The 12129-nt window shown below is 48.6% G+C and overlaps 1 protein-coding gene across 1 annotated transcript; it reads right to left on the bottom strand.

Moving 5' to 3' along the window:
* Window positions 1-276: 276 nt before the first annotated feature.
* LOC112874627 (sucrose synthase 4) lies at window positions 277-11789 on the bottom strand. The gene is made up of 15 exons (XM_025938062.1): window positions 11492-11789; window positions 11262-11388; window positions 10980-11131; window positions 10089-10281; window positions 9869-9987; window positions 9202-9418; window positions 9005-9100; window positions 8646-8819; window positions 2780-2896; window positions 2541-2707; window positions 2044-2268; window positions 1457-1778; window positions 1114-1358; window positions 877-1015; window positions 277-708 (listed from the first exon to the last, which is right to left on the bottom strand). Exons 1-15 carry the CDS (start codon window positions 11587-11589, stop codon window positions 670-672), a joined length of 2430 nt encoding a protein of 809 aa, XP_025793847.1. The 5' UTR covers window positions 11590-11789; the 3' UTR covers window positions 277-669.
* Window positions 11790-12129: the final 340 nt, after the last annotated feature.

The raw sequence follows: 12129 nt of genomic DNA, 5'->3' as shown, positions 1-12129 counted from the left end.
ACGGAGACTGGGAGAGTAGGAGGGGGCATGGTCAGAAACGCGAAGGCGACAAGAAGCTCGGCGGTCTTCGCCGTGGAGGAAGACGAACCTGTAGGCGACGAGCGGTCGGACAAGTACGTCGACCGTCGACGGGGAGGTGGTCACTAGCCAGACTGCCAGACTGGTTCTCCCCCCCAGAAGGAGATTACCGGCATGACGCGACTATTTACTGAGGGCGGCATCTTATCTGGAGAGCAAGTTTTCCCAAACGATAACAAACTGATGAAGTGATGAACAGGTGTAATGGAACCTATTATCAGGAACATGTTTTCTTCACTGTCAACAGAGCAAGCTGTATTTATCCGCACTTCACCAGCGCCTGCCTGCCTTGTAAAGAAATTGCAGCCAACAGCTTGACAGTATTACAGTAAGAGCTACAGTACCGACCACAAACAGCAGACCCCTGCAGCCTGACGCTACAGGCGGATCAAATATGTACATAAACCAAGATGTTCATCCAATAAAGTCACGGAGGAACCAGGTCCAGCACAAGACAGACGGGCGCATAAATGTCATTTTATTAGCTATCATCCGCCGCACCTCAATCACTGCACGTCCATCCCTCCAAGAAGGTTCAGTTCTGTAGTACTAGGTAGTAGCAGCCGAGCAAGCTACGAAGGAGAGGAGCAGTTACTGTGCCTGGTCAACTGCAAGCGGCACCGTCTTCACCTGCACGCAGGGAAAGCAGAAACCAATCAATCTTACAAGTGCGTGCCCTGTTTATGAAGATTTCTACTGAATCTAATCTTGTTGGAACGGCATATATCATTTCTAACATTTTGCAACACAATTTCATCTTATATATTGTGAGCAAACAGATTTGGGAACAGAGCATACCAGCTCGCGGAACTTCAATATGTAGAACATCTCAAGGTAGCGCCTTGTTTCCCGCCTCTCGAGCTTCGACACGTACTTCCAGAAACCGTAGACCCCAGCCAATGTCATTAGCCTCTCAGAGTAAATCTTCCATGTGTACCTAGTACACGCCCGAACGAAAACAAACATCAGACAAAGAGACCATGTGAAAAGGAAGGCATGCACTCATGCCGACTAAACCGGATTGGCAGGACTGACTTTTCATATATGCGCTGAAGTCCTGCTTCAGATACTTTCACCCAGTGGTTGGGGTCTTGCTTGCACCGTTCGAAGAAATCAGCTATCAGATTAGCAGCCTGATCAGGATGGTACGGGTCAATGTGGAAGCCTGAGATGCCATGCTCAATAATCTCAGCTGGCCCTCCATGGAGTGTCGCGAAAGTAGGAAGCCCACAGGTCATGGCCTCCACGACAGTGAGACCAAACGCTTCATAAAAGGCTGGCTGCAGTTAGCATGATATGTTTCAAGTCAGTATGTAAGCCACCTGAACCATCCGTATTTCATCTGTAGAGACACCAAGTTGTAAAGTTCAGAACCTACCTGTACAAAGGCACCATGAGTATCAGCTATGTAGCGATAGAGCTCGCCATTGCGGGCCCTGTTTGTCTGAGCAGAGATCCAACGGAACTGCCCGAACAAGTTGTAGTTTTTAATAAGTTCGTGCATCTTCTCTATCTCTGCGATCTCTTCTCTGTCCTTGGACTTCTTTACATCATTATACCCAGCAACGACAACAAGGTTTACCAGCTCTCTCAGCTTAGAGCATTTGGCAAATGCTTCAACCAAACCTGTTATGTTCTTCACTCTGTCAAGTCTTGCCATGGAGAAGAGAATGGGTTTTGATCGGTCATCCAGATGCCCACTGCAAATTAGAGGAACAATTGTCTTCGTCAGAAACAATCAAAGAGAGACATGTCACCGGTATCTACAATCCCACCAAATAAAAATCGTGTCAAATACATCATAACGCAAAATAAATCTCAAAACGACCCAAAGCAGTAACCATATCATCAGCAATGAATTTAGAGACCAAATTAGAGATGTATTGCAAAAAACATACACAATTACACATCAACTCCTTAATTAAAGAACCTCAAAAGAGGACCAAGGTAACATAAAGTACTCACATGTGTTCATCATTTTGCTCTGGATCATAAATCAAACTTTCGATTGAACCATGAAGAGAAGTGAGCCGCTTGGCCTTCTCTGTGTGTGGAAAATATATGGACATGTCCGCTCCAGGAGAGACTATATTGAACTTTGGATCAAAGACATCAATCCCATGGACAACACGGTACAGACCAGGAAGAGTAAAAGCTGTGTGGCTCTCATACTGTCCAACAGTGTTTTTGCTGAGAAAGAAACAAAAAAGATTAAAATAAGTATGAGCACATTCTAGGAAATGATATCCATATGTAATCAGAACCCATGCAAGATTAATTCATGAAAAGCTCGGATTGTACATTTGCACATCCTACCCCGGTTACAACCAATGCAGTATCTTAACATTAGCACATTAGTTTGTTTAAAAGAATAGTATAAAAGTTGCATGTGTGTGCATGGTTCAGTATGCTTCTTAAGTCACAAAATCAATTACAACGGCTAACAGGACAGAGAAGAAAACCTTCCAGCAATTTCTTGGTATGTGCTGGTGATAATAAAATCAGCATTGTTCATAGCGATTATATCAGCGGTGAACTGACAAGAGAAATGATACTTCTCATCGAACTTCTTCCAGTATATGTCTGAATCTGGATATTTTGTCTTTTCCAGAGCATGAGCAATATTGCACTGCAAGGAATGTGCCCATATAATTAGTAAAGAAACAAGTGCAATACCACAAGTAAAATTAGCAACGCATACCTGGGTAATTCCCATTTTGTAAGACAGCAACGATGCCACAAGATTTCCATCACTGTAGTTTCCAATTATGAAGTCCGGAGTCCCCTGTAATTCTGCAGCAATTTCACCAGCAGCGTCCTGTATAAAACAAAAGAATTACAGCTTTCTATCAAAAAGGAAACAAAAACACTATATTAGAATAGCAAATTTCAGGTTAGACTAAAAAACTGGTACACATAAAAGTTATGCATATGAGGAATCAATGTTTGTAAAGAAGAAACTTGTCCTCGCTTTTTTAGTTACTTTACGAAAGGTAATTCTACTGGAAGTACTTTACATCTATCATGCAAATCACAAGGTACTTTCCTCAGGACTCTTATTAAAAGAAGGTACTTTCCTCAGAATTCTCAGGTCCTTTTCACAATATGTACTATCAGAGATATGTATAGCTGTAGGCTTTTATTCCATTTATTGGCTTTCCATGTATACTGATTCCCTACCATGTATACTCAAGCCCATTGGCTATATATATCAATGACACCCCCCCCCCCTGATTAGGGTGTGTGGTGCTCCCCATTATTTGCGCCTCTACATGGTATCAAGAGACCAGTTCGAAATTCCTAATCACCTTCCTTTTCCGCTGCCTTCAACCTCTCCATTCTGATCTGCACCGTGTGCTCCTGCAAGGCGCAGCCACCCCACCCAGCCGTGCGGCGCGCCCCTGCCGCATGCCTGCTCTGCGCGTCCCAGCGCGGCGCAGCCACCACACCACCGCGCCGCGCCATCGCAGCGCGTCCCTGCACCATCCAGCCGCGCCATGGCTGTCCTCCCATTCTTTCATTACCGTCGGCAATGGTCATAATCTTCCCGTTTCGTGTCGTGGCACTTCATACCTACAAACTAGTGCGTCCACCTTCCATTTAAATAACGTTCTTCTTGTCCCGTCCTTAGTTCAAAATCTCTTTTCTGTTCGTCAATTCACACGTGACAACAGTTACTCTATAGAATTTGACGCACTCGGTTTCTCTATTAAGGATATCCTCTATTAAGGATATCCGGACCAGACGCGTGATGCTTCGCTGCAATAGCACCGGCGACCTCTACACCATCACCCCAGCCGCCGCCACCACCACCACTCACGCCAGCCTCACCACCACCTCCACCATATGGCATCACCGTCTCGGCCACCCAGGAAACTCCACCATAGACATTCTTCAAAATAATTCTTCTATTACTTGTAATAGAGATAACCATAAGCTTTGTCATTCATGCCAGTTAGGGAAACATGTACGGCTACCCTTTTCAAGTTCTACTTCCTATAATACTTCCTTTTGAGCTTGTTCATTGCCATGTTTGGACGTCTCCTGTTACGAGCATTTCGGGCTATCGGTATTACTTGGTTATGCTAGATGCCTTCACACACTATTGTTGGATGTTTCCTTTGGTTCATAAGTTCGATGTTCACACCCACATAACCCACTTCTGTAACTTTGTCCAAACTCAATTCGACCTCCCTATTAGAAACATTCGGGCGGACAACGTGAAAGATATCTAGGCCTCTTAGTGGGTTTTGCAGTTAGATGACAAAGCACATGTATATTTAATCGTGTTATCAAGCATGTGTGTAGGTGTTAAGGGTGAATAAGCAAAGTGTACTACGAAGCCTGACCCCTCAAAAAGGAAATGAAAAGCCATGTTTCAAATTTACTTGAAGATTAGATTTTATTTTAAAATTGAGTATAGGAACACCGTATTATCAAGAGAAACTTTGATCTACAGGTGTTGACGTGGTAGTTGTGCTCAAAAGAACCAACAAAAACCATGAGAATCAAACCTGCCACTGTAAACAGCCTTCTTGTGAAATCTCCTGCTGAACCCGGAGTGTTGTGAAATCTCCTGCTGAACCCGGAGTGTCCGGGTACTGGACCGGAATGTCCGGACAGAGTATCCAAACATCCCCGGAGTCTCTGGGTAACTGTTCCCCATCAGTAAATTTCTCCGAGTCCGGAGTGTCCTGACCTCAATATCCGGAGTATCCGGACATATACCTGGAGTATCCAGGTACCCTTTCGCCAACGGCTAGTTTTTTGTGAGATAGGGTATAAATACCCCCCATATCCCTTCACTCATACTCTCTCTTGCTCACTTCGACCAGAAACGCCCACAAGCTAAAGAAGAACTCTCACACTCTCCCTTTCTTCATTCTTAAGTGATTTCCTTCGGGGATTCAAGTGAGATTGTTGCAAGAGCAAAGATTTATGCTAATGAGCCTCCATTCCATCTCTTCAGCACATCATGCTCGTCTAGCCGGTGGTTTCAAGTTTGTTACTCTTAGAGCTTCAAGCTCCTAGACGGCTAGGCGTCGCTTCTGAGTGCTCAAGCAAGTTGTGAGCACCACGGGAGGTTTGTAATCGTCATTCCTCTCGGAGGAATACATAGTAAGTGGCCTTGAGTTTGAACGTTGGTCTCACCCTTGGGAGAGGAGCATAGGGGTTCTTAAGCACCGTCTCTTGAATCCTTTCTCAACGGAGACGTAGCTCCTTTGGGAGTAAACTTCGGAAAACAAATTACCTCTCTCCTGTGCTTCTTAATTGTTTTATTGGTTATTTTGGTTATTTGCTTGTGAAACTAACTTTCTAGGGTTTGAGCTCGATCTACTTATTGCCAAGTCTCAAGTGTATTTCAACCTATAAGAATCTCAATCTCTCTATAGGAACCCCTGATACATGCAAATCCTTTAGATCTGCTTTCCTTGTTGATTTACCAAGCTGTTCTTGTCGTAACATTCTTACCCGGAACCTTCGGACATTATCTCCGAAGATTCCAGACCCAATGTCTGGAGTATCCGGACATATATCCGGAGTATCTGGATTCATTTGGTCCTGATTGTTTGAAAAGTGTTTTAGAGTTGCAGATTAGTCTATTCACCCCCCCCCCCCCCGGCATCTTAAGGTCCTCACACAACAGCACTAAGTTCGTTAACCGCGCCCTCACGACCTTCTTTTCCTCTCGAGGGATCCATCTATGCCTCTCATGCCCTTACACTTCCCCCTAGAATGGCAAGGCCAAACGGGTTCTCCGCACCTTGAACAACATATGCCGTGATCCACGCACACATGCCACCCTCCTATTGGGCCGAAGCTCTCGCTACGACCACATATCTTCTAAACAGGCGTCCATGTTCCGCGGTTCAGAATCGTGTTCCCTACACCATCCTATACCACAGTGCACCTAATTACACACATCTTCGCGTTTTCGGCTGCCTGTGTTATCCCAACATGACCACCATGACACCTCACAAGGTAGCACCTCGCTCTACAGCCTGTGTCTTCCTCGGTTACCCCTCATCACATAAAGGGTACCGCTGTCTCAACCTGTCATCCCGACGGATCATTATTTCTCATCATGTTGTCCTCGACGAGTCCTGTTTTCCGTTCGGCTCTATTTCACAGGGTTCCCCCTCCAGCCTGGATTTTCTCCTCACTGGACAAGCCACGCCGGTGCCTTCGTGCACTGCTGCAGCGGCAACTCCCCAAGTGGCAGCTCCGTCCACCAGCGACGTCGAGCGACCACATCGCCCTCCGCTGGATGATCAAGCCAGCAACCTCGATGACCCTGCCATACTGCTGTGTGGTCCGGTCCTCCCTCCTGCATCTGCAACTGCAGGACCAGGAGGCCGTGCGGTCCCTACTGGTGTGCAGGCTGGAAATGCTATTGCGCCGGTAGGACTTGCTGCTGTAGTGGCCGCAAGCCCCCCCGTGCTGCCGGTTCCTGGGCGGGTGTTTCAGCACGTCTACAGCAGACGGCCCCGCCCAGCCCCACCTCCTGAGCCTGCGACGACCAATGCACCCGCTGCCGCCTCCGCCACCTCCGCCGCCGCCTCCACCACCTCCGCCGCCACAACCTCGCCATCCAGTCACATAGTCTCAAACCGTGACGCTGCGCAAGGTTCATCCAATGAGCCTCACTGCGGCACATTCGTCGATCTCGCCGATTCCGGCAAATTACTGCAGTTGCCTCGGTGACCCGAACTGGCGGGCCGCCATGACGGACGAGTACAAGGCGCTCATCAACAACAGCACCTGGCGCCTTGTTCCGCGACCTTCGGGCGCCAATGTCGTGTTAGGGAAGTGGATTTTTAAACATAAATTCCACTCAGACGGCTCCCTCGCTCGTCACAAGGCTCGCTGGGTGGTCCACGGCTTCTCCTAGCAGCACGGCATCGACTACGATGAGACCTTCAGTCCGGTTGTCAAACCGGCGACAATATGTGTCGTCCTCAGCATCGCCGCCGCTCACTCTTGGCCGATCCATCAGCTCGACGTGAAGAACACTTTTCTTCATGGCCACTTGAAGGAGACCGTCAACTGCCAGCAGCCACCTGGTTTCGTCAACCCCGCCACCCCTGACCACGTCTGCCTGTTGCAACGCTCATTATATGGGCTGAAACAGGCACCCCGAGCATGGCACCAACATTTCGCCACGTTCATACAGCATCGCGGCTTCACGGCTTCGGCATCAGACACCTTTCTCTTTGTATACAAAGAGGCAACTGTGTCACGTACCTACTCCTCTACGTCGACGACATCATCCTCACCGATTCCTCGACGGACCTCCTCCAGCACATCACCGAGCGACTACACTCTGAGTTCACCATGATGGACCTTGGCGACCTTCACCACTTACTCGGGATCCCCGTCACGCGTTCCGCCGACGACCTCTTCCTGTCTCAGCGCCAGTATGCTCTGGATCTGCTCCAGCGCACCGACATGGCCGTGTGTCACTCCACGGCGACACCATTGGACACTCGAGCCAAGCTGTCGGTCTCAGACAGCGCCGCAGTCGAGAACCCCTCAAAGTATCGGAGTCTCGCCAGCACCCTGCAGTACCTGATGCTGACACGCCCAGACCTGGCATACGCAGTTCAGCAGGTGTGCTTCTTCATGCATGATCCCCGCGAGCCCCATCTCGCGCTGATCAAGCGCATCCTGCGTTACGTGAAGGGCACACTCTCCTCCAAACTGCACCTCGATATCAGCTCCACCTCCTCCCTGATGGCATACTCCAACACCGACTGAGCAGGGTGCCCCGACTCTTGGCGTTCCACCGCCGGCTATTGCGTCTACCTCGACGACAACCTCATCTCTTGGTCTTCGAAGCGGCAGACTACGGTCTCTCGCTCCAGTGCTGAGGCTGGGTACAGGGCTGTCGCCCACGCCGTCGCCGAGTGCTGCTGCATCCGACAGCTTCTCCAGGAGCTACACATCTCCATTGCTTCAGCGACAGTTGTCTATTGCGACAACATCAGTGCGGTCTACATGACCGCCAACCCCGTCCATCATTGTCGCATGAAGCACTTCGAGATTGACATTCACTTCGTCCGCGAAAAGGTGGCCTTGGGATAGTTCCAGGTCCTCCATCCTCCCACCAGTTCGCGGACATCATGACGAAAGGCTTGCCTTCCCAGTTGTTCATGGAGTTTGGCTTGCCTTTCCCAGTTGTTCATGGAGTTTAGGTCCATTTTTTGCGTCCGGGATCCTCCCGCTGCGACTGCAGGCGGGTATTAGAGATATGTATAGTTGTAGGCTTTTATTGCATTTATTGGCTTTCCATGTATTTTGGTTTCCTACCATGTATACTCAAGCCCATTGGCTATATATATCAATGACACCCCCCCCCCCAATTAGGATGTGTGGTGCTCCCCATTCTTTGCCTCTCTACATGTGCCAAACAGGATATCCTAACTAATTATTCACAAATTTACACTATGTCATGCAAGTCACAAGGTACTTTTCCCTCAGAACTTTTTTCATTAAAAGAAGACAGTTCGAAACCATCTCAGGATTTATTTGCGAGGTAAGAACCATAAGGAACAGATAATACTCACCTCAGCGAATCTCTCCAAGTATGGCCAGACATCGAATCTTGATATCCATTTCTTCAATACACCATTTTCATTTCTAAAAGGAACTCGTAATATGTATGTATGCTGTGTTCCACTAATTCTCTCAAGCCGCTGATTGCATGATGTCCCTTTTGCATCTGGTATCAGCCGAGTAACCTTAACCACATAATAAAAAGCAAATGAATAAATAATTTAAGTGCTGTTTTTTTCCTTTAAGAAAGTTAAGGAAAACTGTACCAGTATACCAAGAGCGCAAGAAAAATAGAATGGAACAGCTGATCAAAGCAACTCAGCATGTACAGAGAGAATATACCATCTACAGATGCTAAACTTGAACTTACAATGAGAATCTTTGGGGTAACATCAAGCCCTTGTTTCTTTAACCGAAGAACCATCTCGTTCTCTAATGCACGAACTTGGTCCAGGATATAGACAATCTGACACCAGCAAAGTAAACTCATGACAAGAGATATATACAGTGAAGGGTCGTGAAAAAAGATTGGTCTGTCAAACACCACGGTTGCCGCCCTTAATTTACCTGTCCTCCTGTGTCTGGCAAACCTAATACATTAGCTTGACCAAAGTATCCATGAGGGGACACTACAACAACATTAAAAATCATGGGGATCCTCCCCAAGAATGTCTCTAGAGTAGATGGATCAGGAGCTTGAAGGATATCCAGAAGTAGATGGATCATTTCCAAAACATGTTCAGCTGTATCCCCCCAACCTTTCTCCAGGCCCCATTCTTGAAATCTGAATGTTACCAAAAGAGGGGAAAAAACATATACATGTGAGCCAACTGTTCTTCTAGAACGTGACATATTAGAAATATTGGATCTTATTATATATCAAAGAGAAATTGTAGATCGTTCTAGAAAAGATACATATGCAAAGTCAGATCAACGGTATGTCAAAATGACCAGCATATAATGCTTATACGAGGGCAACTAAATGCTTGTTTAGAAGGACCGGTCATACATGAAACTCAAGTTGTTTGAAGTACTGTTCGTCCAAAAGGTTTCTAGATGAGAACCTAAAACCTATTGCGAATTGAAAGCTAAAATAGTCCGCATCTGGTCCATGCAGGGTTTATTGAGAAACTGAAGCCCCAGCAGAGTAGTCACAACCAGTAAATGCCAAACTACTACCATCTAAGTACTATAGGAAACTAGCATTCAGCTCAATGTGGTAGATCAAACTTACTTGTAAGCAAATTGTGAGTATGGTGTGTCAGCTGGGAGCTTTGACAAGTAATCCTCAGCTTTAGTCAGCACAGACTGAAGCCTCCCTAAGCTCTGTATCCTATCGTTCAGCATCATAACCTATATCCATGCATGTATATCTTTCAGAGTTTCAGTAATTCAACACATACATAAGATGAGTTCAAACTTTGTCCAAGATTTCCATCTGTATCAGAACTTACATGACCCTTGTGCCGGTGGCCACGGAGGAAATCCAACAGGGGCTCCAGGCAATCCCTGTTGCGGAACATGATTGAAGACAGGTGTCGATTGAGAAATTGCACACCATTTCCAATAGACGATGACCGATTTGGGCGCGGGACCGAGACATTAAATGGCTCAAAGTCAAGCTCAAGCATGTAGGGATCATTGTGCCTGCCATTTTGGGTACCGTTCAAACTTGTGTTGATAAGAATACTCAAAATAGCCAGGGGAATTAAGATGCTCTTGTAATGAAATGATAACTGAACATTACGGCTGAACATAAAAACAGTGCAAAAAGAAATTCACTATATCAGGGATCTCTCAAAAGCAAAACTCCGGGCTCTAGCACAGAGCAACACGGAAAGTGAAAGCTACTTTTACCAACTTATCGCATACATCAATCTAGGAAACGAAATATATAGTCCGGAAATTGTTAGTAGTAGCTTATTTCGTCCTCAAGCATATGTTGGCTTAAAAAAAAAGGTGTACAGATTTGCCATATTGACCACTCAATTGGAGCGTCAACATGACTGAGCTCCAACAAGCGCATCTCCACAAAGCTAATCATGTGACCCGCAATTCAGGAAACAGTTTATTGTTTGTTCCAACTCAAGTCAATTCCATGATGTTCCCTTCTCTGAAACCTCGATTAACAGCCAATAGCCCCACGTCCTCTCACCAAACATAAACCGGTAGCGGGGAGCAAATCGAGCAACAAAGTACTAGTGACCCACGACCACTACTAGTTCACGCGAAAAAACAAAAGCTAAACCCCTCACTGGATAATACCCTAAAGTAAACAAGACCGCCACAAATTCCCGCAAAAGTGAAACAGAGGACAGGAACAGGGGGTGGGAAGCAGCACATACTGGCCGTCGACGAGCTCCTCCTTGAAGCGCAGGTACTCCGGGATGGTGAGCTGCTCGACGCTGAGCTCGTGCACGTTGAGGCGGACGTACTCCCACACCCCCGGGCGCGGGCGCACCGCGATGGCCACGAACGGCGGCAGCACGATCGCCTCCTGCGGGACGGGAATTCACGCACGCGACGCCAAGTAGCTCAGCATAACACAGGTCGACAGAAAAATGGAAGAAAAAAAAGGTCCACATCGCCACGGAAAAAGCGAGCGCGCGATGCGCGCGGCGGCGCACCTGCGCGGAGCGGAGGACGTCGAGGAAGGGGCCCTCGGCGAGCGCGCCGCCCCCGGAGCCGTGGACCTCGTCGAGCGCGTCGAGGATGTGGTGCGGCTGCAGGATGCCCTTCCCCTTGTTCACGTACCTGCCGCCGAACGCATCAGAAGAACCGCCAAACAGTCAGAACCCAGCGAGCGCGGCGAGGGACGACGATGTTCGGGGCTTGGGGGAGGGGCGCGGGCGCTTACTTGGAGAGGAGGGCGACGAGCTCGTTGCGGTGCGCGTGGAGGGTGTCCTCGACGCGGTCGCGGATGCTCAGGTTGCGGTCCAGCTTCGGGGCGGACATGGCTGCCGCCGGCTCTCGTGCGCGCGCGCTCCTGGCCTGCGGCCGCGAGTGTGCTGCGGCGGTGACGGTGAAGGTGGTGGTGGTGGTGGTGACCGGTGAGGGAGGAAGGCGTGGACAGAGCAGGAGATGCCCAACTTTATACGACGCACGCGGAGTGGAACCGCGCGGCGGCCTCCTGCGGAGCGCGGACGCGTAGCCCCGGCGAGGGCCTCCCCTCGCGAACGTGTGCCCGCAGACCCGCACGTCCGTGGATCTAGCGACAGGAGGCCGCGACCCGACGGGGCCCCGCGGGTCAGTGGAACCACATCCAGCGACACGCCTCTCTGCGTGAGGGGTTGCGTGGCGTCTAGAAAGAACGTTGGGCCGCGCCCCGCTGACGTGCGGGTCCCGCGGCGCGGGGGCCGCATGTCAGCCTCGTGAACTTCCGAGTCCGAAGAAAAGGGCGCGGCAGGTGGGAGACTTACTCCCCACCGACAGGTGGACCCCACTGAAAAGTGGCTTTGGACCTCAAGAGCTAAAGATTAGCGGAGGATTAAAATT

The sequence above is a fragment of the Panicum hallii genome, chromosome 9 (genome assembly GCF_002211085.1).
Source record: "Panicum hallii strain FIL2 chromosome 9, PHallii_v3.1, whole genome shotgun sequence".
NCBI lineage: Eukaryota > Viridiplantae > Streptophyta > Magnoliopsida > Poales > Poaceae > Panicum > Panicum hallii.
The sequence above is the reverse complement of the archived record's forward strand: the minus strand, read 5'-3'. Positions and strand labels throughout refer to the sequence as shown.

What these genes read in the sequence shown, in the direction of transcription:
- LOC112874627 (XM_025938062.1), bottom strand. Translation starts at nt 11,589, where the DNA reads ATGTCCGCCCCGAAGCTGGACCGCAACCTGAGCATCCGCGACCGCGTC. An exon ending in CTCGTCGCCCTCCTCTCCAA is followed by an intron (nt 11,389 to 11,491) that starts GTAAGCGCCCGC and finishes GTTCGGCGGCAG; the next exon opens with GTACGTGAACAAGGGGAAGG. An exon ending in TACCAAGAAATTGCTGGAAG is followed by an intron (nt 2,269 to 2,540) that starts GTTTTCTTCTCT and finishes TTTCTTTCTCAG; the next exon opens with CAAAAACACTGTTGGACAGT.